The sequence below is a fragment of the Portunus trituberculatus genome, chromosome 20 (genome assembly GCF_017591435.1).
Source record: "Portunus trituberculatus isolate SZX2019 chromosome 20, ASM1759143v1, whole genome shotgun sequence".
NCBI lineage: Eukaryota > Metazoa > Arthropoda > Malacostraca > Decapoda > Portunidae > Portunus > Portunus trituberculatus.
Window position 1 is genome coordinate 11,884,879 of NC_059274.1, and position 25,000 is coordinate 11,909,878.

Below are 25,000 nucleotides of genomic sequence, written 5' to 3' on the forward strand. Positions count from 1 at the left end.
GTGAATAATTCAGAAGGTTGGCCTTAAAGGAATTATTAATAACCATTGGTACTCAAAAACCTTCTTTTCGTCATAACGTAAAACTAAGAAGATAAATGAATGTTGTATGAAAGCTAATGTTTTCTGCTGCTACTGCTGTTGCTGCTTATAATAATGATAATAATAATAATGATTATAATAATAATAATAATGATAATAATAATAATAATAATAATGATTATAATAATAATAATAATGATAATAATAATAATAATAATAATGATAATAATAATATATAATAATAATAATAATAATAATAATAATAATAATAATAATAATAATGATGATGATAACAATAACAGTAATAACAATAACAAAAACAACAACAGTAGCACTCTGAGTAGCTCACAGATGGTGCAGAAGAGCCTCCTGGAGTTGTGCACGCCGATGTGGCCGCTGCTCACCAGCCAGTCTCCCACGACCCCCGAGACGATGCCGGCCAGGAATTGCGAGAGGAAGGGCAGAGAGGAGAGCAGGCCGGTCTGTGGGCGCCGGGGTGAGGTGGGGAAGCAGGTCAATGGACGGCGAGAGAAGTAATGGAGCAGAAAATTGAATTAGGGAAGAACAGAAATGGAATAAAAGACAGCAAATGGAGTAGTGAAATTAAATTTAAAACGAAGAGAGAATATGGTGAATTAAAATTTTGGGACAAGACGAAGCAGAAATACAATGGTGATAAGACAACTTAAATGAAAAAGAATTTGGTAAAAGATTCGAGTTAAAACCGAAGTAGACTGACAAAATGGAAACAGCGAAACAGCAACAAAAGCCCTGTAAATAAATCAGAGGTATAAAGAACCGACAGTATGAAAAAAATAAACATGAATACATAGATTCCTAGCAGATAAGTTCAGTTACACGCAGGACGTACCCGAAAACCTCCTCATGGAAAGCAAATAGTAATAAAAAAAAGAAAAAGAAACTGGAAGAAAAGGCAACAAAAAAAGGAGAAAATTCATGCAAGCAAATCTAGTCATACGCACACACACACACACACACACACACACACACACACACACACACACACACACACACACACCACCTAAAGTACAGTCGTAAAAAGAAAAAAGGAAAAAGAACCAGAAGGAAAAACTGGGCGAGAAATAAACATGGAACAGACACACGAAAGTTTCTTCTCTATTATGGCAGGGAGAAAAGGACTCAATATTTCCCGGCACTGCGTCGCCCTTTGGTCCACACTCACGCTGGTGATTGAGAAGCCAAGGATGCTGTCCATGTAGGAGGGAAGCTGCGTCAGGAGGAGGTTGAAGCCGAACATACAGCCAGTGTGAGCAATTGTGATAGCCCAGAGCGGAAGGCTGCAGAGAATAGTGCACCACGGGGTCTGGGTGGGCTGTCGGGGGGAAGAAGGACGGAGGTGAGGGTGAGAGGAGAGGGGTGGTGAAGTGGAGAGATGGTGAGGTGATGAGACCGTGAAGCTACATTGGTGAAGAGGCGTTGAGGAGAGATGTGATGTATGAGATGAGGGACCTGGCGACGATATTGCTCTCTCTCTCTCTCTCTCTCTCTCTCTCTCTCTCTCTCTCTCCACACTCTTCGCTGATTAATTTTATCGTAGTAACTTAGAAATACACATACGCCAGAATTCTCCAGTTACTTATCAAGAATGGTTCAGAATCCCGCCACCAGAGGCCAGTGCTCTCACCAACTCATTCAGAAGCAATAAATAGTTGGACAATCTGCCACTAGAGGATACTGGAGCTGGCTGACACGTTTCAACCGATAAATGGAATGTCTGTTCGGGGACTGGCATCTAATGGGACCTTATATTCAATCGTTTGTGTTGCCGTTAGTCAGATTTCTTCTCTTGTATAAAAAAGATGAAAATTCTAATAAAACACACCACGTAAAGTTTGTTTTGGAAACATCTCTGGTAATAAATGAGTCAGCTGTAACTTTTCCATTTTCTCTACAACGAACAAGCAGAACATTATTTTTCCTGTGATAGCTGTAATGGTTGGGAAGTCTCTCTCTCTCTCTCTCTCTCTCTCTCTCTCTCTCTCTCTCTCTCTCATTACCTTGGCCTGGCTCTGCTCCTCTTTGATGGCCTCCAGGATATATTTCTTCTCCTCGGGGCTGATCCTCGGGTGCTCCTCGGGGGTATCATGCATTAGAAGGAGCCACGCCGCCACCCAAAACAGCGACGCCCCGCCAGTGATGTAAAAGACGGCAGGCCACCCCATCGTGTCGGCAATCAAGGCACACACTGGCAGCGTCAAAATGGTGCCCAAAGAATTCGCTGCCAGGAAAAAAGAACGGGTCTCTCTATACTGTACCTCGACTGTCCATTTCACTAACGCAAGACTTCACCAGTATACTTTCATTCTTCCCTTCTTTTCACTGGTACACTCCATAAGTCTAGTCTCTCTCTCTCTCTCTCTCTCTCTCTCTCTCTCTCTCTCTCTCTCTCTACTGAGTATTTCCAGAACAACACTAATCTTGCCTCTGTTTTGAACTCTCTTCTGTCATTCAAGCGGCAAAAGAGCACATTTTTGTTCCATTTTTTTCTAGCCTTGCTCAATCCCTCTCACGCAAGAAAAAACGGGAAAATAGATAAAAAGTAGCTTATTGTATAGGCTGGTAGTATATATATCTCTCTTCCCTTTTTTTCCTTATGATGGATCTCTCTTACGAATAAAGTAAACACCACACCATGAAACACTAAGCTGATAATGTGCAAGATTACTCAAGCTAAAAAAGAAAATAGAAAAATTTACACCACTTTACTATTATAGGGTAACAATATATAAATTTTTCTTCCTTTTCTTCCCTAATCGATCGCAAGAATAAAATAAGTACTAGACTAATAATGTGTAAGATTGCTCGAGGTAAAAAAAAAAAAAAGATAGAGAGAAAAAACTACACTACCTTGCTATATAGGCTGGTAATATTTAAACCTCTCTTCATTTCTTCTCCTATGATTGATCTCTCTCTTACGAAAAAAACACTAAACTATAATATAATACTATGACAATATGCAAGGTTACTAGAGGTTCACGTAGCGTTGGAGTAAAAAACACATTATCTTACTATATAGGAGGGTAACATTTAAACCTCTCTTTCCTTTTCTTCTCCTATGGTCGATCTCACGAATAGAATAAACACAAGACTATAACACAATACTATAATAATATGCAAGGTTACTCGAGGCTCACGTAGCGTTGGACTGAAAAATACACTATCTTACTATATAGATTGGTAATATTTGAACCTTTCTCTCTCCTTTTTCTTCTCCTATGATCGATCTCAAGAATAAAATAAACACAAGACTATAACATAACACTATAATAATATGCAAGATTACTCGAGACTCATGTAGTGTTGGACCTCACCATTTCAAGCTTAATGAAGGATTCTGGGCCGGCCTAACAGCATGTGCTAATAGGTTAGGTTCGATCGCTAATGACTTAATAGCCGCTACGATGAAGGTACTTACACGGCAGTAAATGTCGCTTTAAAGGCTGTACGTCGCTTATTGCAGCCCCGGGAGGCGATACAGAGGGGATGGGTGACTAAGAGAAGTGAGTAACGCTTTAGCGAAAAATTCGAGATGGTGTGAAATAAGGACTAAACAATGCATCGCCACTCCAATGCGCGTGTAAGCATTACGTTTGTTTTCTCAGTTGTAGTAGTACTAATAGTAGTAGTAGTAGTAGTAGTAGTAGTAGTAGTAGTAGTAGTAGTAGTAGTAGTAGTGGTAGTAGTAGTAGTAGTAGTAGTAGTAGTAGTAGTAGTAGTAGTAGTAGTAGTAGTAGTAGTAGTAGTAGTAGTAGTAGTAGTAGTAGTAGTAGTAGTAGTAGCAGCAGCAGTAGTAGTAGTAGTAGTAGTAGTAGTAGTAGCAGCAGCAGACTTACACATATAGGAGACGGACATAAAGCGGGCTCTCTCAAGGGGTGGAATCCAGCGGGCAACCATCACGTTCATTGCTGGATACACGACGCCCTACGGAGAAATATGACATCACACCCTTTCTCTCTCTCTCTCTCTCTCTCTCTCTCTCTCTCTCTCTCTCTCTCTCTCTTTCTCTCTGTTAAAAACGCTTAAACTTAAATGAATCAAAGAAAACCATAAGAAATACAGGTCTACTCCTTAAACTGAGCGTCACAGGCGGTTTAATTACATTGACTAGACCGATGATGACTCTGAGCAGGATCAAGAAGATGTAGCTCTCCCTGGCAGCCACGGGGATGAGCAGCGTGAGCAGGGCAGAGATGAGAATGGACCCCCCAAACACTCTCTTCGTGCCGTACTCCTCCGCCAGCCGCCCGCCGGGAATCTGACGAAGTAGAAAGAAGGATCAAAATACGAGGTTCTAATGGCAACAATGATAATAATGAGAATATGAATGTGAATTACAGTAAAATGCAAATAGGTTATGACAATGTCCAGTTATCTGAATAAGGGAAAGAGTGATGGAATAAGAAGAGATTGGAAGAAACTTAGAGTAAGGAGAATAAAAAAGATTACGTTGATGAAAAACAGAAAATAAACGAGAATTTTGTAAAGAGGAATCTAACACAATAATATTAGTCAGATAATCAAGAAGATCTCTCCTTTCGATTTACACTTTATGTGGAAAAAAAATTAACCTTAAGAATTTCTAAATACAATCTACTATATTCCTCATAACAAGATTCTTTGGGGAAATGAATTGGTTAAGAATAAAAAATGTCTCACATTTGTGGCGAAGTACCCGTAGAAAAAGGCACCAAGCACCATCCCTCTCTCTGTGCTGGTGAGGGCAAGCTGGAGGGGGAAAAAAGAGCAATGAATATCCAATAATAAATGGTCCAAATAATGTACAAAGAGTGGGAGAGAATAGGAAACCGATTGACTTTGTATTCATTGTTCATTTTCGTGCCATTTTATATTGTGTGTCTTTGCCAGTGTGTGTGTGTGTGTGTGTGTGTGTGTGTGTGTGTGTGTGTGTGTGTGTGTGTGTGTGTGTGTGTGTGTGTGTGTGTGTGTGTGTGTGTGTGCATTTAGAGAGAGAGAGAGAGAGAGAGAGAGAGAGAGAGAGAGAGAGAGAGAGAGAGAGTGTGTGTGTGTGTGTGCGCGTGTATATGTCTTAATCACCAAAGTTGCATCACATCACCAGAGCCATGCACCTTATCTGAATCCTCGCTCTCGTCCCAATCATCTTGTTCCGTTGCATTAAAGCCAAGGTTCCCAAACTCCCCATAGTCTTCGTAAGCCGTTGCGTTCACCTGCAATGATAGGAACACCTGTACATTCCCCTGAAGCATGCTAGCAATATTCATCCTATACTCAGTGAGGGAAGAGTGAAATTTATAATGGGTGAGGAGACTTTGAGATGGTCATCCAGGTACAACGCACATTGGAGGCAGCGGTGAGGGAGGAGCAGTAGGCCTTAGAGACTGCTCCTCTGCTGGCATTGAAGGCATCTCGTGAGCGGACAGGCTTGACCATGGCAACGATGGCGACGGACATGTTGATCCTAAGGACGTACAGCACCACCACCCCGATGGAGGTGAGCAACGCGAGGGATACCCGCGCTGGCACCATTCCTGCAGGGAAGGAAACAGTTATTGTGTTGCTTATTTTATTATTCGCCCTGCTTGATTCTCCCTCGTAATCTGTGTTCTCTGCGTGTATGTAGCAGCTGCCATCACATAGACTACCTATTCTTTTATTCATGTGAAGAAAACCTGACCTGAAGCTTACCAGAGAAAAACACCATTTGTTATTCACAAGCAGCAAATGCACAGTGAAGACAACTTGAGAGAGAGAGAGAGAGAGAGAGAGAGAGAGAGAGAGAGAGAGAGAGAGAGACAGACAGACAAACAGACAGACAGAAAGACAGACGGAGAGAAAATATAGTGTAATTCACCACGGTCGTCCGCTGGTCACCCAGCCAATCTTCCCCATTACAGAGCGAGCTCAGAGCTCATAGACCGATCTTCGGGTAGGACTGAGACCACAACACACTCCACACACCGGGAAAGGGAGGCCACAACCCCTCGAGCTACATCCCGTACCTATTTACTGCTAGGTGAACCACACATTAAGAGGCTTGCCCATTTGCCTCCCCGCTTCCCGGGACTCGAACCCGGACCCTTTCGAGTGTGAGTCGAGCGTACTAACCACTACACTACGCGGTGTGTGTGTGTTTGTGTGTGTGTGTGTGTGTGTGTGTGTGTGTGTGTGTGTGTGGATGAAGGTAAGTTGTTGTGTTGTTGTATTGGTGCTGTTGTTTTGGTGGTGGTGGTGTTTTGTAGCTGTTGAGTCAGGAGAAGTAGAGAGACTTGTAAATAAAGGAAACAAGACACAAATAAACTAATAAACTAAGTCACTAATTTTCTGACTAACAAGTAACAAAGGAAGAAAGGGAAACGATAGAACAAACAGACAAGGCAGAAAAAAAGCACATGTTAAAGACTGAAGCCATCAATAAACAAAGCAAACAAGAGAGCGAGAGATGAAGGCCTGACACTGATAAATTAAGCGGATACGTTTGTTTACTACCAACTGGCATCTCACTGGTGCACAAGAGAGGAGGTGAAGATATAATAAGAATGTGTGGAGTGCGCAAAATAATAGAGCAGGCAAGAGAGGCAAGCTTGAAATATTTTGGACATGTGAAGGCGAGAGATGAGCAGGAAGTAGAGAAGAATGCAATGTTGATGCCAGTTACGAGAAAGAGGAGTGTCAGTAGATAAAGTAAGATGAAAAGACGTGCTGAAACTTAGACTATAAAAGGAGAATACAATGAACTGAAATAGGTGGAAAAAGTTAACTCGAGCAGCTGACCTTAATACACAGTGGAAATAAGGTCGTAGGAAGAAATTTATCTACTACCAACTAAACAATATGCTAAAATAATCTATCCACTTCCTCCTCATCTGCCTCCGCTGGTGGTCAGGGAGGTGAAGTGACTGACCATCGAGAACAAAGCTGGTCAAGGAGGCTGTCTGAGTGGTGACCGATAAGGCGTGATAAAGTCCACTCCCCAAGGAGAGAAATTGGTGCTAAAAAAGAAACAATAGGAAGAAAAGTACCAGGAAAAAAGTATCAGTTGTGATTTCATTTATGAGACAAAATTACAATGTTTGGTTAGGTTGGGTTAGGCTGGGTTGGGTTGGGTTGGGTTAGGTTGGGTTAAGTTAGGTTAGATTAGGTTGAGTTTAGTAAGGTTTGGTTTAGTTAGGTTTGGTTTGGTTAGGTTCGTTTTAGTTAGATTCATTTTAGTTAGGTTCATTTCAGTTAGGTTCGGTTAAGTTAGGTTAGGTTTAGTTAGATTCGGTTTAGTCAGGTTTAGTTTAGTAGGTTTTATTTGAGTTAGGTTTGATTTGGTTAGGTTTGGTTTAGTTAGGCATCATTAGGTTAGCTCCGAAATAAAACCGAACGCGCTCAATATTTTCCTTAATTTTCCTTGTTACTTTCATTCTTGCTACTTTCTTCATGTTACTTTTTACTTTTACTTTCTGTCTTACAATCTTTTGAATGGTGACTGATGAGGCGTTATAGAGTGCATCCCAAGGAAAGACAAAGCATAGCAAGTATAACGGATAGATTTACGTTATACATCTTGAGGTTTTATCACAAATATTAACCCCTTCAGTACTGTGGCGCATTTTTACCTTGAAATTAGTGTGCGATTAGGTGATTTTATTGACATTAGGAAGGGTTTATGGAGGTCAGACAATTGATGGCCAGAGTCTTCACTATTTAAATCCCCGACATGAGTTTCTGAAGCTGTAAAGAAATCAACAAACAGTGATCAGAATGAATATGAAAAAGCGTCCTAGTACCGAAGTGGTTAAACTATTCAAAGACTGAAGTTCATATTCGTGTATGCATGTATTGTGTGTCTAATATCGAGTAACTGTCATTTTGTGTTGTATCTGCAGTCAAAAACTTCATAAACTTCTCGTGTGAAGGAAAGCTAAGTTGAGACATTCGTTTTATTTCTTTTTTTTTTTTTTTATGTATGAAGGGAAAATTGGCCAAGGGCATTAAAAACTATCAAACTAAAAAACCCACCGAGATGCCACTCCCCAAACACTGTCAATAGTTAATCAAAAGAATGGGATAAATGTCTTGAAACCTCCATCTTAAATATAGGAAGATGGAAATACAGAAGCAGGTTGGGAGTTCCAGAGTTCACCAGAGGAAGGTATGAATAATTGAGAGTACTGATTAAAGCCTTGTACATATATATACTTTTATGGCCGGGCTTGCTTCAGCTCTCTCTCTCTCTCTCTCTCTCTCTCTCTCTCTCTCTCTCTCTCTCTCTCTCTCTCTCTCTCTCTCTCAGATATCCACCTTAACGCGCAAAGTGGCCGTTTGGTCTTCAAGTAGCCTTTAGTAAAACGCTTAACTGTCTCATTGCCAGTGCTTCTGTGCAAGGGTGGCAGGGAGGGAGCCAAGGGAAGCAGGAGGTGAGGGGATGGAGAAGCAGAGGGGGGGGCGGGTTGTTGGCAGCGGGGAATGACCAAACTACCGTGGCCTTCTTATTTATTTGTACAGTCTGGTTATCACGAGAACTGCTGCTGGTGTGGTGTATTCTCGTGTGTGTGTGTGTGTGTGTGTGTGTGTGTGTGTGTGTGTGTGTGTGTGTGTGTAGTTCTTCCTCTCATCCTTATTCTGCCCACTTCTCAAATGCAAGAGGGAACATTAACATTGTAATCATTAGCCTATATCTCACTGTATAACTATATAATGTAGATGTAACAACTCTGTAAGCTTGTACGAAGAGAGAGAGAGAGAGAGAGAGAGAGAGAGAGAGAGAGAGAGGGGGTAAGGAAGGGGGGCAGACAAGGGAACACACATGTATACAGCATATCACCTTATCAGTTCCCCTCCTCCAATTAATTTCTTTCAGTCTCTCTGTTACCGTCGCAACGCTGTATCTCCTGCTATCTCCTATTTTCACATTAACTGCTCTTCTGTTCTTACTAACCTTTAACTAACTTTACTTTAACTAGCCTTACTAACCTACTAACCCTTTTTTCATTCCACGGCTTCTCTGCACATGACTTTCTATACTTCCTTTCATTCTTATTCTGTCCACCTCCCTAATGCAAAAATAAACTAGCTTTCTTAATCATTTATCTCTTTTTTCTGATAAGCTCTGTAACTCCCTATAAGTTTCTTTATATGACTTTAGCAATTTCAAGAGGAAGTTTTCGATACGTTTATCTGTTTCTTTTGGATAACTCTCTCGGACATGGTCGGGGACTGGCAATTAAGTGGGTCTTTTGCTTAAATCTTTTTGATGCCCTTGGCCAGTTTCCCCCTCTTACATAAAAATGACACGTATCTTGTAATTCTGAATACTCCTTTTGACCTCATTTTAGGACTAACACCTTGGTCAGCCTTCCATTGCTCTTTTTGTTCTCCTTAGCCAGCGTCCCTTTATATAAGAGAGATAGAAATGACTAGTGAAAAACATTGAATTCCGACAAGCAGCCAAACAAATAAACAAAAAAAAAATAGACAGTCACACATACAAGCAAACAAACAGACAAACATGAGGATTGAAAAACTACACATGTACACTCCCTGCACACACACACACACACACACACACACACACACACACACACACACACACACACACACACACACACACACACACATACACACACCACACACACACACACACACACACACACACACACACAGATAGAGAAGTGAAGACCAACAAACTCATGGATGAAAACAATAATCAATATCATTACAACAAATCAAACAGTGGGTACGCATTAGGCCATCGCCAGCTTTTCTCGATCATTATTGGGACCGAGGAATGGTGCGACCTCCACGTGACAAAACACAGCGTCTCTTTCCAATGAAACCAAATAAGTAAAGCCAACGAAAGAGTTACTTACCACACCGAGTCTTCTTGACGGCACCCATTTCACTTGCGGGAGGAGAGGAGGAGGAGAAGGAGGAGGAAGAAAAAGAGATGGAAAAGGATGGGAGGAAAGGGCACTAGTTCAACGAGGAAAGTCCAGGTCGGGAAAAATTGCAGGCTCACTCAGCGGGGACGGAGAGGGAAGGGCCACACCAGAAATCGTGTTAAAAGCAGAAATCTTAAAATTATTCTCGTATATGAATTGCACGAGGAGTCCCTTTAAATCAGAGGTGAAGGGTGGGAACGAGAGCAGCGCTTGAGACTGTGATTAAGAAAAGAAAACGATAACGTGCCCAGGAAACGAGGAAGGAAAGAAGAAGAACTAGGAATGGAAAATCATGGTCAGGAGTACGTTGGATGGGAGAGAAGTTGTGGCTGAGAAGGTTAGATAAGACCAGGGACGGGGAGTGTGCCCAGCTGAGTCCCGTTGACGAACTCGCTGAGAGGAGGCCAGAGACACACTAACCAGATCTTTGCTGATACGAGTGTGTAAGCATCTGAGAGGGAGACGAAGGGAGACTTGAATGAGAGGGAGGGAGGGAGGGAGGGAGGGAGAGAGGAAGCCCATGTAGGGACAAGAGGGAGGAGGAGAGGAGAAGACATGGAGGAGGAAAATAACAGGAATATAAGGAGAGATGGAGTAGATACGAGTAGGAAAAGTAAGAGAAAATACTTATGTTTATATGTTTAAAAGGAGTGAGATAAAAGGAGAAAAATAGAGAGAGAGAGAGAGAGAGAGAGAGAGAGAGAGAGAGAGAGAGAGAGAGAGAGAGAGAGAGAGAGAGAGAGAGAGAGAGATGCAGGAGAGAAAAAAAAAGTGAGTTACATGATTATGAATGAATGATGAGTAGAATTTGGAAGGAAGGAGGAAAAAGAAGAGGAAGAGGAGGAGGAGGAGGAGGAGGAGGAGGAGGAGGAGGAGGAGGAGGAGGAATGTGCTCTTGGCCTGTGTCTGCTCTCGTTCTTTTTCCCCTTTGTCAAGAATGAGAGGAAGTAGGAAAGAAGACAGAAGAAAGAGGAAGGAAGAATAAGGGGATAAAATGAGGAAATAGGAATATGAAAGTGGGAATGAGAGAGAAGGAGAAAGAATAACATGAGAAGGAGGAAACAAAAACGAGTGCATGCTCTCGTTCTTGTTTGTCGTTTACAGACACAGGCCAAAGGGAGCGGGATTAAGTAAGTCAGCTGACTAGGGGCGGAGCAGGATGAGGATGACTGGCTGTACACAGTCGCTCTCTGCACGGGTGAAGGCATGCGAGAGGAAAGATGTTCGACGGGGGTGATGGGGAGTACTACGCACGTTTGTGGGGAAGTGATATATTCTGGCGGGGGTTGGAGGGCTGGCGGGTATATGGCGGGTAGGCAAGACAGGGTGTTGTTTATAGTCGCCCGTTCTCTGCCCCTCATTTGGTTTGGTTGCAGTAGTTCTCTTCAGTTTTTCTTAGTTTGAACGAAGGTTGAATCTAAGACATTGTTTGTCGATGGTACTTAACAGTTTTATGGTTCCCAGTCTGCTAAGCGTAGGATAAGAATCTGTCTCCTTGTCGAAATGTAAGTCGTCTGTTTCACCAGTACCGAGTTTGAAAGCGGGAACAGTATCGATGATAGGTATACCATTTTTCACCCCATTTAATAAGATGATTATTCTAATCTTCATTTTTCTTGGAACATCTTGCTGCAGAGTGGATGGTACTATCTTACAGACAAGACTTTCATGTTACTTTTTATTTTTTATTTTCATTTCACTTTCACATTCTTTCAGGTCACTACTAAGAGAACCTAAATTATCAAGTACTGTGTTTGGTGGGATGCTCGGTAAGTGTATTGAAAGTACCACTATAAGGTATGCATTCGGAGGGACATTTATGCAATTCGCTCACCCACCTCATGATGAGGTCCATATTGGCGCCAGGGATATAGGTCGAATGGTAGTATGAGGCTCAGATTGCTGTCGCCAAGAAGGCAGGTACTGGGTGGAGCCAGGCACTCCAAGGATGTTTGGTGGTCACCATTCTCGAACCGGTGTTTTTCCAGCTGTTACACGTTTCTTTTCATATAAGAGGGGAAAACTGCCGAAGGGCAACATAAAACAAAGAAAAAAAGCCCACTTAGTTACTAGTCATATTACTTATCTGAGAGAGTTACCCAAAAAAAAGGAATAAATGCCTTGAAACCTCCCTCTTAAATGGTAGCAAGTCATAAGAAGTTGGAAATACAGAAGCAGATAGAAAGTTCCAGAGTTGACCAAAGAAATGTATGAATGAGTATAAGTACTGTTTAACTCTTACATTAGAGCAGTGGTTCCCAAAGTAAGGGACGCGCACCCCTCGGGGGACGTGAGAAGGATACAAGGGCGGGAGGGGAGCGTGACGTCATCTGGTCAAAAATAATTGTTTAATTAGAAAAAATTGAATAATTCGAAAAACAAGTAACTGCCATTATATATGCACAAAATATCATTACATCGGTCACTCCAACGGTCTAACCCGTTTTCTATTTAGTTTTCCTTACATGTTTTGGACACGTCACCGATACCACCCACATTGATGCTACTGAGCGACTTGGCACAAACTCACAATACTCCGACCCGTCAACACAAGCACCTCTTCACCTGGTCAACTGTAGGGTTTATTTCACTCTTCAATTCTGGATCACATACCTTAGTTAAGTTGTTAAATTTTATTTACTATAACTGGTGAGCATTGCGATAATTTTATTTACTATAACTCGTGAGCATTGCGATAATTTTCCATGAGATTTTTTTCTGCGATTACTTTGCTGTCCGTACTTACACATGTACTCCATATGTGAATACGGGGTGTTTTATGATTTCATAAGTGATATTGCAATGGCTTTTCTGCTGCAGTTGTTATATGCCATGTTTTCAAATTATTTACCTCTTGGAACTGCAAGCCAATTTTGCCAATTTGCTAATGTTTAAACTTTTCTTTCGCTCTCTTTGAACCAATTCTTTATTTAGTTAGAAAAATGCCTCGTGAATGTATTACTTGTTTGATTCGCTTTTATTATTTAAATTTAATACAAACAAATATCTGTTTTCCTCAACAATGCTAGGATATAAATACAAGAAAAATATATAATTTCACATAAACAAAAAAAAAGAGGGGAAGAGAGCGTGCGAGTCTACTGGAAACAAAAAAAAAAAAGGGGCGTCAGGTAAGATAATTTGGGAAGCAGAGAATTGGACAGAGTAGGGGTTAGTGGAAGAAGAAAGCCTTATGCATCAAGACCGCAGGAGGAGAGGAGGCATGCAGTTATCAATAAAATAGCCGTAAAAGAAAGCAAGAGATGCAACATTCTGGTGGTGAGAAAGAAGCTGAAGATAGTTAGTCAAAGGAGTGGAACCACCCTTTCCCCCCTAATATATACAAAGAGTACTCTATGCGTGGGTCCTTGTACAGAGTTAGCCGTTGGGGGGATGAGAAATACTGGCGGAGACGCCTCAGAACGCATAACTTTATATACGCTGTTTTAGTATAAGATGAGTTTCCAGTTTAGTTTATCAGTAAATGACAAACCGAGGCCTTTCAGTGTAGAAGAGAGGGGCAATTGAGTGTCATTGAAGAAGAAAGGATAGTTGTCTGGAAGGTTGTGTCAAGTTGATAGATGGAGGAAGTGACTTTTTGTGGCATTGAACACTACTAAGTTTTCTCTGCCCTAATCAGAAATCATAGAAAAATCAGAAGGCAGGCATTCTGTGGTGTTCCTGCGGGAAATGTTAACTTCATGTTGTCTCTGAAAAGACATGTTAAGGTGTAGGGTGGTATCATCAGTGTAGGAGTGGATAAGGCAAGAAGTCTGGTTTAGAAGATCATTGATAAAAAAATAGGAAGAGAGTGGGTGACAGGACAGAACCCTGAGGAACACTTCTGTTAGTAGCTTTAGGAGAACAGTGGCTGGCTACCACAGCAGCAATAGAATTGTCGGAGAGGAAGGAAACTTGAGAGAAGGATAGAAAACATAGGAGAGTAGTTTGAGATCAAAGCTTTGTGCCACACTCTATCAAAAGCTGTTGCTGTAGTGTTTCGAGCGTGTAGTAGGATGTTTTCACTCCTGTATTTAGCAGTTCTATTTGTCCTTCGTTGCCAATCAATATCTAGTATTCTTGATGTGGAGGAAATCCACTCCTTCGTGTTCAGTGTTGCTCAGACCAGTGCAGGGTGGCTGCTTACCGTCACTGTTGTCGCCGGTGGAGGTCGGCTGAATGGTGCCCACGACATCGCGGGAGAAGGATGGCCGTGCGGCGCCACTGTCGTCACTGGAGAAGGGTGTATGAATGGGTACTGCTAATATCATCTCGATTAACTCATTCCTATTTTTCCATACATTTTTAATGCCTAACTCTCGGCATCTCTTTTGTAAATCAGACTTAAGATAATTTTTATCTAGGTATTCCCTCGTCGGTCGATCTAAGGATGGCTTCGTTGTGGCCTGCCCCCTGAAGCGGTGGTTGCAGTGGCGCTTCCACGTGTGTCGCGTGTTGCGTGCGTGACATAGCTAAATCACCATCTGGTGCTTGAGATGCTGTGTCTTGAGCGTCACCTGTCATGCTGGCAGGAAGTGTTCTCATCACATTACGTGCGTGTGTGTGTGTGTGCAGAATGGGAGTGCGTGGGCATGTGCGCGTCCAAACACATGCGTGCAAATGTATACCAATCCACTTCCTTCCACACACTGCATGCCGCCTGTCTACACCTCTCCGCGTATTATTCATGGCTTCTTTCCTCGACGCTCCAACTCACTCCACGTCGATACATCCACGGCCAAATGCTGTTGCCTAGTGCTGCCTAGTGCTACTTGGTTATGTTAGTATGTCCTTTATGTTCTGCCCGTGCTCCGTTCTCTGTAAAACATTCTATTGATAGAATCAGTTTGGCTGGCTTGAGGTGACGTCACGTCTTTCCCTCAGGGCTGAGTTTCTTAGAGGGTTCCGGAACGCCCCGGATCGCCCGGCCCCTAAGAAACGCGGGTTGGGCCGCCCGGGCTGCCAGTCCGGAACCTTTTGGGCCGCCCAAGCTCGTGAGGTGGAGCGCTCTGTGACTGTGACGTCACAATGTCAACAAAGATGGCTGCCCAAGTAGATAGCTACAAGTGCCATCCTGAAGTGTGCTTTGAACTCTTGGTTACTATAGAATGGAACGACTTGCTCCACATATCCCTCAACTCTAGTTGGTTCTTGATGTCTTTCTTGCTCTTCTAGGGCCATTTCAATCAAGTTATTGTTTCCTTGGGCATTATAGCAACTTGCAATTCTTCCTTTCCAGCAAGAAATTCGTTGAGAAGAACAGTGAGCTGTAAACGATTTAATTCAGGAGGAGACAGTGCGTGAGCCATTTCGTCTAAGATGCCCGCACAGGTTTGTTTACATGAGCCCCCACACGCAGCGATAAGCGCCCAAAAGCGTTGAAGAGCGCGCTCCGGACGGCCCAGGTTTCCGGGGCGTTCCGGAACCCTCTAAGAAACTCTGCCCAGTTCTCGCTCGCCGCCGGCCTTAGGCGACACGCTCGCACCAGCCTCTTGTTTGCTCAGCTATACCTGTTGTGTCCTGTGATACTATTAAATACACGTTCATAATGGACTCAGGTGTATCCATGCTACCCCTGCTTAAGGACAACTACCACATAATTGGTAGCAGCGGTGAAGGACCAGTGATATGCGAGTGACTCAGGAGTAGACATGTGTGCCGGGTGACGCCATGGTGTTCGTGTTGCTAATGGCTGCTGCCACTGCCTGCTATCTTTGTAGGCTTATCAACGATTGGATTTTCCTACAGTTTCGGTTTGCAAGTTTCTGCCTGCAGCTCCTCCCTGCTGTCTGCCTGATAGACTGCTGTGCTCTTACGTGGTCTTGTGCCTCCCACGCGCATTTTCCTGCTGTATATCAAGTCGCCACACATTCCTTCGCTCTCTCGTGAGCTGTGCTTCAAGTCGCCACCTGTCACCCCCACCGCCACCCCTCCAGCTTCTGCCGTATAACATATACTTTTGTGCTTTGCTGTGAGTTTTTAGGCGATTACAGTGTGCTTTCCCGCCAAGGTCCGTCCTGGCGCGCCATTATATGCTTCTCAGCTGCTCCACACCTCAACTGACGCCCCTTCTACACCCTTCTACACAGATACGCTGGGTTAGTTCGTTCAGGGTGAGTCAGTGAGTTTATCTTGTGGTGTTTATTGTGTTTATTGTGCTTTTTCTCGCCTTGGCGCCATAATTCCGGCGTCCCCTGTGTTCTCTTAATGTTTGAGTGTTTCAGCTTCTCCCATTGGCTGTGGGACGCTGCTACCTGTATCTTGTGCTTTGATTGGCTCCTGTCTGGCCGCCATCTTGATATTTTCCCGGGCTCTTCGGTGATTGGTTCCGGCACCTTGCCCTTGTCTTTGATTGGCTGTCACAGCCGCGGATGCTTTAAATGTCTGTTTGTAGCCTAGTATCATATGTTTTTCCTGTGTGTAGGCCTGCTTTTTTATTATATTACCCTTGCAGCCTCATAAGCTCAATTATTTGATGTAATTTCTTTAATTTGCCAGTGCTACAGTGTTTTTTTTTTTGCAACAATGTTTTTTTTTGTGCATTGTTTATTTTATTTACTGTGTCTCTCTCCTTCAGAGTGACCTTGAAATTTTTCTCTGTTTCTTGTTTGTTTCTTGCTTTCTTCTATTGCTTTCTGCTTATACTTCATTGTTTTCTCTCTGCATTTTCTGTCTGCCCATGCTGTTGGCTAGTTATTTTATTTTCAGTGTATATTTTTCTTACACTACCTATATTTATTTTCCTGTGTATTTTTTTCCCTGTTGATTTTTTTTTTTTTTTGCATGTTTATGTGTGATTTTCATTATATTTTTGTATGTTCATGCCTGGATTTTCATCGCAGACTGAGACTACTACTGCTTCTGATTATGAAATGTGTGTCTGTGATGTGTTTTCATTGCTGCTGATATCCCAGCCAGTGTATGGTGTATGGTAATGTATGTCATTGTGTTCCATTGAATACTTATTGAGTGTTTTTCAGTATAACCACTCCAGTGAATTTTTTTTTAGTATCTCATGCTTGATTTGCATCTTGTCCCAAGTGTTATATTTATTTTTATAATTGTACCATCTCTAATTTTTTTTTTTTTTTTTATTCAGTATTGAAATCACTGCCTGAAGTTTTCTCAGCAGTACTTCCATGTACTTTTGATAGCAATTGCAATGCCTGGTGTATTATGAAAAACTAATATATTTGTCCGTCCTAGCTTGACTGTGTTGTGCCCTGTTACTCCACTTGTGCTACGAGATGTACTGCCCAAGTGTGTGTTTTTTTGAGTGAGCCCTGGACGTAGTCACTTCCATTTTGCTTCAGAGTGTAACTATAACGCCTTACTTTATTGCTGCTTTTACTTTTTTTACTTTTTTTATGTTGCTACGCTGTGGTAAGCTTTATTCTTGCACCATGTCTTCTCATGATGATAACACTACTACTACCACAGTTGCTACTGTCACTACTATGACTACTACTCTTACTACAACTACTACTACTACTTCTACCCTTACTACATCTACTACTACAACTCCTACTACTACTGCCCCTCCTGTTCCTTCTACATTGTTTCAAAGCCCTGTGCTTGCTCCAACTTTTAAACTCTTACACCATGATCCTTCAATCCAGAAGTTTGGTGGTGATGACATCTCTCAGTATTCTCCTTTACAATTCTTGCAACAATGTGAAGACAGTATTCGCAACTCTAACATCACTTCAGGTGTTGATAAAATTTCTTTTGTGCGTTCTCAGTTACAGCCAGGATCTATTGCTGCTGATTTAATGTCGGCTTCTGCTTTCAATCCTAAAACCCTGAACTATGATTATAACGCTTTCAGAGCAAATTTCTTACAAGCATTTGGTATGCCCCAACAGCCAGATTCATTCCAGTGGGTCTTTGACGGAGCAGATACAATGACTAACAATTTTGGTGTCCTCAATTGCTTAAGAGCTCTTCCTCGCTCTGCTGAATTAGCTTCTGCTGCTGTTGATTCACTTAAAGCTTCAAATTGGATTACAAATGGTACAATGTCTGAGCAGCGATTTCATGATATAATTGAATTTCTCTATTACATTAACTTTTTGAACCCTAGTGAGCGCAGAATTGCGTCTACACTTACATACACTCAGACAGATAATCTACTTGATTTCTCATCCAAAATTGCTTCTAAATTAAAAGAACATCCAGCTCAAGTGCACGTTGTAGCTTCCACTACTGCTACTTCACCTTTAAATTCTGCTAACCAGACTTCACAACCCAGTGCACCAGTTTCTGATAAGCAACATGCTGTGTATGCCTGTACTTACTGTCACAAACAGGGACATACCATTAAACGTTGTTTTTTGCGACAGCGTCATGAAAGAAATGCAGCGCGTTCTCCCTCAGCTCAGCGTCTTTCTCGCTATGAGTCTCTTCAAGACTTCCGACATGTCACACGCTCTGTGCCCAGTCGCCCGAGATCGTCTTCTCGGCAGGGACGTCCTGCGTCGCGTCAAATTCTTGAACGACCACCTAAGTCTTGCCTTATTCATGGTCCAGGTAATCATTCTTCTGAAGAATGCTTTAAAATTCAACGCCTTCAGCGTCAGCAACATGTTACTGTGTCTTCACCACAGTCAAATTTTTACCAGCGCCATCATTCTCCTCCCACAACGTAGACATTCTTTCAGACATGCCAGTCCCGTCGATTCCTACAGTTATTGCTGCAACGGCGCGACGTCTTCATTTGCAAATGTACACATATGGCTCTCCCTTCACAGTTTGCATTGATACAGGAGCTGACTGTAGCTTACTGACAGAACGTGCTTACCAGCACCTTAATAAATTGTATAATGTTCCTCTATCAAAAGAGAACCAGATTTTTCATGCAGCTCAAGGCTCTCCTCTCAATATTATTGGTTCAGTAACTTTGCCTGTGTCCTTTCATAATCATGATTATACCTTTGATGTAAAATTTTTTGTAGTAACAAATTTTGTGTTGAACTGTGATGCTCTCTTTGGCTATGATGAGTTAGTTAAACATGATATTTCAATATTTCCTCGCTATCATGCTGTCAGCCATAATGGATTCATGTATTATGCTTCAGACTCGCCTGTTTCTGTTCTTACAGTTGCCTCACCACGCGTACATTTTGAACAGTCATGTCTACCTGCTTTTGACGAAGCACTGTTACCGCAGCGTACTCAGAATCCTTCGTCCCCGCAGTCAAACTTAGCACCTTCGTCCCCGGAGTCGAAACGTTCTGTCTCCTCGGATTGTTGTGCGGCTGTCATTGTTGGTGACCAGTTTATAGGTCCTACTTCGGCAACTAAAGTTCCAGTGCGTGTTCTTCGTGCCCCAGTTGGCGCATGCGTGATCTCACATCCTGATAGTGCCAGGATCCAGCGTTTAGCTTTAGAAGGTACACTCTCTACCATGCGATGTGGTCACCTAACTGATGCCTTAGTCACTAATCTCACAGGTTCGTCCATTACGCTTAAAGATGGCGTGCACCTTGGTTCCTTTAGTGTGATAGATGAAGCTTCTTTTCAGGATTCTCCACCTTTGATAGGAGCTGTAGATTCACAGTCTGCTAGTTCCTGCTCTTCAGCTGAACTGATCACTCAGTTGGAGGCACATGTCAAAGTTGCAGATTTTCCTGCAGAAGCACAGCGTCTCTATGACATTCTTGTAGCTCACAGACAAGCTATTGCTTTACCAGGTGAACCTTTAGGTGTTACTGACCATGTACAGCATCATATTGACCTTCAGCCTAACACGCGCCCTATCCATGTTCCATCTTATCGCTTGCCTCATTCTCAGCGTCAAGTAGCTCAAAATTAGTGCAAGGCATGCTTGATGAAGGTATTATTCAAGAGTCGTACTCTCCATGGAACTCACCTCTCTTCCTTGTGCCAAAGAAAGATGGTTCTTACCGTGCAGTCATTGATTTTAGGAAAGTTAACCAAGTCACAATTCCTGACCATTATCCCTTACCAGTACTTAGTGACATTTTACAGTCCATCGGTAAGGACAATACAGTATTCACAACACTTGATTTGAAAAGTGGATTTTGGCAAATTCCATTGTCTCCAAGTAGCAGACCCATTACTGCATTTTCTACGCCAAAAGGTCATTTTGAGTGGCTTCGTTGCCCCATGGGTCTTCGTAACTCTCCACTAACCTGCCAACGACTAGTAAATTCACTCTTCCAAGGTCTTATTGGCGATGGTTTGTTTGTCTATCTTGATGATTTAATTTTAGTCTCTAAAGATTTAGACAGTCACTTTCACAAACTTGCTCTAGTGTTACAGAAATTCATAGAAGCTGGTCTTAAGCTTAACATCACAAAATGTCAATTCTTGCATTCTCGCATTGAATTTCTTGGCCATGTTGTGGATCGCCATGGTATTCACACTACGAACGCTAAAGTCAAAGCTGTTCAAGACTTTCCTACCCCAACCACGACTAACAATGTCCGATCTTTCTTGGGATTAGCAGGATATTATCGTGCGTTCATTAAGAATTTTGCCACTATTGCGTCTCCACTAACGCGTCTTCTGAAGAAAGATGTCCCCTTTCATTGGGATGCAACTCATGACTACAGCTTCACTGTTCTTAAATCAGCTCTTACACAAGCTCCAGTGTTATCATTTCCTGACTACTCTTGCCTTTTGTGATTTGTTCAGATGCATCTTCTCAAGGTATTGGTTCTGTCCTGATGCAACAAGTTCCGGATAGTCGTCCCCAAGTTATTGCTTTCGCGAGTCGCGTACTTAATGCTTGTGAATCACATTATTCAATAACAAATCTAGAAGCTCTCGCATTAGTTTGGTCTCTTAAACATTTCCGTGACATCATTTATGGTTATCCAATTACTGTGTATACTGACCATGTTGCCGTCACACAACTTTTCAAAGGCAAAAATTTATCTGGCCGTCTAGCTAGATGGTTCCTCACCATTGAAGAATTTAATCCTGACATCAAATACCTGCCGGGTCGCGCTAATTTAGTAGCGGATGCGTTGTCCCGCAATGTTGCAGTTACTTCAATTACTCAAGTGTCAAATTTTTCCCTTGCTGAATTAGCCAGTGCTCAGAAAAGTGATCCTACCTTGTCTAAAGTCATCCAGTGTTTACAGTTTGATGATCACTCTGTTTTGCCAAAATTGCCTGTTCCCTTGTCTGAATTTAGCTTACAAGATGACATCTTGCTACGTAAAGTAATGATTGATGATCAACTAGTGACTCAACTTGTCATTCCAGATAGTTTGATTCCTACAGTACTGTCTCTTATTCATGATCTCCCTCACGCAGGTCATCCTGGTCATGATAAGTCCATTGCAATGGCACGTACTAAGTATTATTGGCCAAATATGTCACGAGACATCACTAATCATGTTTCTCAGTGTGTTGGTTGTGCTCTCAATAAAGGAAATACCAAGACTGCTCCTATTCAAGAGTATCCTACTCCTGCATGTCCGTTTGAAACAGTAGCGATTGATTTGTTACAGCTCTCTCGTAGCACACAAGGTTCTGTGTATGTCCTAGTATGCGTAGATCATTTCAGCCGATACACAGTACTCATTCCTTTGCCTAACAAATCTGCTTCTAGCGTTGCACATGCTTTTGTTTCTCATTTTATTTGCCCTTACACTACTCCTTCTGTATTGCTTAGTGATAATGGTGCAGAATTTAAAAATGAAGTGCTTCAGAAAATTTGTCAACAATTTCACATTACTCAAACTTTCATCACTGCCTACCATCCTGCTTCCAATGGATTGGTAGAGAGAACTAATCGTAAAATTCTTACCATTTTGAGACATTTAGTGGGTAAATTTCATGAATCTTGGCAAGATTGGCTCCCTCATGTGAATGCTTGTATAAATGCCACTATCAATTCATCTACTGGTAAAACTCCACATTCTATTGTATTTGGACATGATAAACGTTTCCCCTTTGACATGTTAGAGAAACCGCGTTTACCAGTATATTCTGTTGATGACTATGTTCAAAACCAAGCACGAGCTATGCAAATTATTCATGATAAAGTGCGTAGTACACTCCAGTTGTCACGTACTCAAATGACTCAACGTCAACATGCAAAAGCTACTCCTGTCCCCTTTGACATTAATGATGTAGTATTTAAATCCGCACCTGAACCACAGTCAAAATTAAACACTAAATTTTCAGGTCCCTTTTTAATCCAAGAAAAATTTACAGGAAATAAATATAAAAATTTTTATCCTTCTGCTCAGACGTCATAAGTTGTCCATGCAGACAGACTTAAAGAGTGATGTTTTGTGTTGCTATGCCTTCACCCTTACCTCTTCCATCTGTCTCATCTAGCTCTGTGTCTTCATCTATTTCCTTACCTTCTTCGTCCTCGTATAACCTGCGTTCCAGAGCGAACTCCTTATAGATAATTTTTGTGTGATTTCTTTTATGTACCATGATGATTTTTTTTGTCCCATGATGATTTTTTTTTTTTTTTTTTTTGTTACATGATGATGATTATATGTCAAAATATTTTTGATGAAGCTCATGATTACATGTAAAATTTTTTTGATAAAGTGCATGCTTACATGCTAATATATATATATTTTTTTTTATGATGATGATTCCATATTTATCAGCAGCTGATATATATATATATATATATATATATATATATATATATATATATATATATATATATATATATATATATATATATATATATATATATATATATATATATATATATATATATATATATATATATATGAAATGGGCAAACCCATTTCATGAAATATATATATATATATATATATATTTCATGAAATATATTGCACATTTCATGAATTGGGTTATATATTATATATTATTATTATTATATATATTTCATATATTTCATATAATTTCATATATATATATATATATATATATATATATATATATATATATATATATATATATATATATATATATATATATATATATATATATATATATATGTACTTCTTTCCACTGTGTAATGTTTCCGGGGGACGCCTCGAGAACTTACTATGAGAACTTACTATGTGAATTTACTATATGCCATGTTGTATGTTCTTACAAATTCTATTTAGTGATCAGTGATTACAAATCTTATAAAAGAACTCATATTTTTGTGAGTCATGTAATGAAAATTAATGAAGTGAAAACTTGAAAATTAGTGAAAATAATTAATATTTTTGTGATTGATAATATGAAAATTTGAAAATTAATGAAAAGAATTAATATTCTTATGAGTGATGTAATGAAAATTAGTGAAAGAATTAATATTTTTGAAAGTGATCAGATGACAATTACTGATATGACCTCATGTTTTCGTGAAAAATGAGCATTCCAGTGTTGACTTCACATTTTTTTTTTTTAGATTAACTCTTATTTTATAATGTTTATCTATTTTTTTTTTTTTTTTTTTTCTCTTATTTTATAGTTTTTTTTTTTTCTCTCATGATCATTACCTTCAGTGCGGGGTCGCACTGTTGTGCGTGCCCGAGCCATATGTTAGTATGTCCTTTATGTACCCCGTGCTCCGTTCTCTGTAAAACATTCTATTGATAGAATCAGTTTGGCTGGCTTGCCGCTTGAGGTGACGTCACGTCTTCCCCTCAGTTCTCGCTCGCCGCCGGCCTTAGGCGACTCGCTCACACCAGCCTCTCGTTTGCTCGGCTATACCTGTTGTGTCCTGTGATACTATTAAATACACGTTCATAATGGACTCAGGTGTATCCATGCTACCCCTGCTTAAGGACAACTACCACATGGTGCTGCCTGGTACTGCTTGGTGCTGTCTGGTGCTACCTGGTGCTACTTGGTGCTGCCTGGTACTGCCTGATGCTACCTGGTGCTACTTGGTGCTGCCTGGTACTGCCTGGTGCTGCCTGATACTACCTGGTGCTGCTTGGTGCTGTTTGATGCTACCTGGTGCTGCTTGGTGCCACCTGGTGCTGCTTGGTGCTGCTTGATGCTTCCTGGTGCTGCTTGGTGCTGCCTGGTACTGCCTGGTGCTGCCTGATGCTACCTGGTGCTGCTTGGTGCTGCCTGATGCTACCTGGTGCTGCTTGGTGCTGCCTGGTACTGCCTGGTGCTGCCTGATGCTACCTGGTGCTGCTTGGTGCTGCCTGATGCTACCTGGTGCTGCTTGGTGCTGCCTGGTACTGCCTGGTGCTGCCTGATGCTACCTGGTGCTGCTTGGTGCTGCCTGGTACTGCCTGGTGCCGCCTGATGCTACCTGGTACTGCCTGGTGCTGCCTGATGCTACCTGGTGCTGCTTGGTGCTACCTGGTGCTGCTTGGCCTGCCTGGTACTGCCTGGTGCCGCCTGATGCCACCTGGTGCTGTTTGGTGCTGCCTGATGCTACCTGGTGCTGCCTGGTACTGCCTGGTGCTGCCTGATGCTACCTGGTGCTGCTTGGTGCTGCCTGGTACTGCCTGGTGCTGCCTGATGCTACCTGATGCTACCTGGTGCTGCTTGGTGCTGCCTGGTACTGCCTGGTGCCGCCTGATGCTACCTGGTGCTGCTTGGTGCTGCCTGATGCTACCTGGTGCTGCTTGGTGCTGCCTGGTACTGCCTGGTGCTGCCTGATGCTACCTGGTGCTGCTTGGTGCTGCCTGATGCTACCTGGTGCTGCTTAGTGCTGCCTGGTACTGCCTGGTGCTGCCTGATGCTACCTGGTGCTGCTTGGTGCTGCCTGATGCTACCTGGTGCTGCTTAGTGCTGCCTGGTACTGCCTGGTGCTGCCTGATGCTACCTGGTGCTGCTTGGTGCTGCCTGGTACTGCCTGGTGCCGCCTGATGCTACCTGGTACTGCCTGGTGCTGCCTGATGCTACCTGGTGCTGCTTGGTGCTACCTGGTGCTGCTTGGTGCTGCCTGGTACTGCCTGGTGCTGCCTGATGCTACCTGGTGCTGTTTGGTGCTGCCTGATGCTACCTGGTGCTGCCTGGTACTGCCTGGTGCTGCCTGATGCTACCTGGTGCTGCTTGGTGCTGCCTGGTACTGCCTGGTGCTGCCTGAT

General features: G+C 42.1%; 2 protein-coding genes across 2 annotated transcripts in view; both read right to left on the reverse strand.

The window, feature by feature from the left end:
• The window catches only part of LOC123506768 (sialin-like), a 13,465-nt gene extending 3,046 nt beyond the window's left edge, over positions 1-10,419 (reverse strand). Inside the window, exons 1-9 of the mRNA XM_045259095.1 lie at positions 9,915-10,419; positions 5,398-5,588; positions 5,169-5,267; positions 4,738-4,806; positions 4,181-4,336; positions 3,915-4,002; positions 2,079-2,299; positions 1,244-1,393; positions 389-521 (exon numbers count right to left, since the gene is read on the reverse strand). Of these exons, the coding sequence (XP_045115030.1) occupies positions 389-521; positions 1,244-1,393; positions 2,079-2,299; positions 3,915-4,002; positions 4,181-4,336; positions 4,738-4,806; positions 5,169-5,267; positions 5,398-5,588; positions 9,915-9,942 (1,135 nt within the window). The 5' untranslated portion in view covers positions 9,943-10,419. The remainder of the gene's footprint in view (positions 1-388; positions 522-1,243; positions 1,394-2,078; positions 2,300-3,914; positions 4,003-4,180; positions 4,337-4,737; positions 4,807-5,168; positions 5,268-5,397; positions 5,589-9,914) is intronic.
• Positions 10,420-23,832: 13,413 nt separating this feature from the next.
• Positions 23,833-25,000, reverse strand: part of LOC123506633 (mucin-1-like) — a 3,930-nt gene continuing 2,762 nt past the window's right edge. Inside the window, exons 7-9 of the mRNA XM_045258882.1 lie at positions 24,816-25,000; positions 24,267-24,551; positions 23,833-24,142 (exon numbers count right to left, since the gene is read on the reverse strand). The exon at positions 24,816-25,000 is cut by the window's right edge and continues 61 nt beyond it. Coding sequence (XP_045114817.1) covers positions 23,833-24,142; positions 24,267-24,551; positions 24,816-25,000 — 780 coding nt within the window. The remainder of the gene's footprint in view (positions 24,143-24,266; positions 24,552-24,815) is intronic.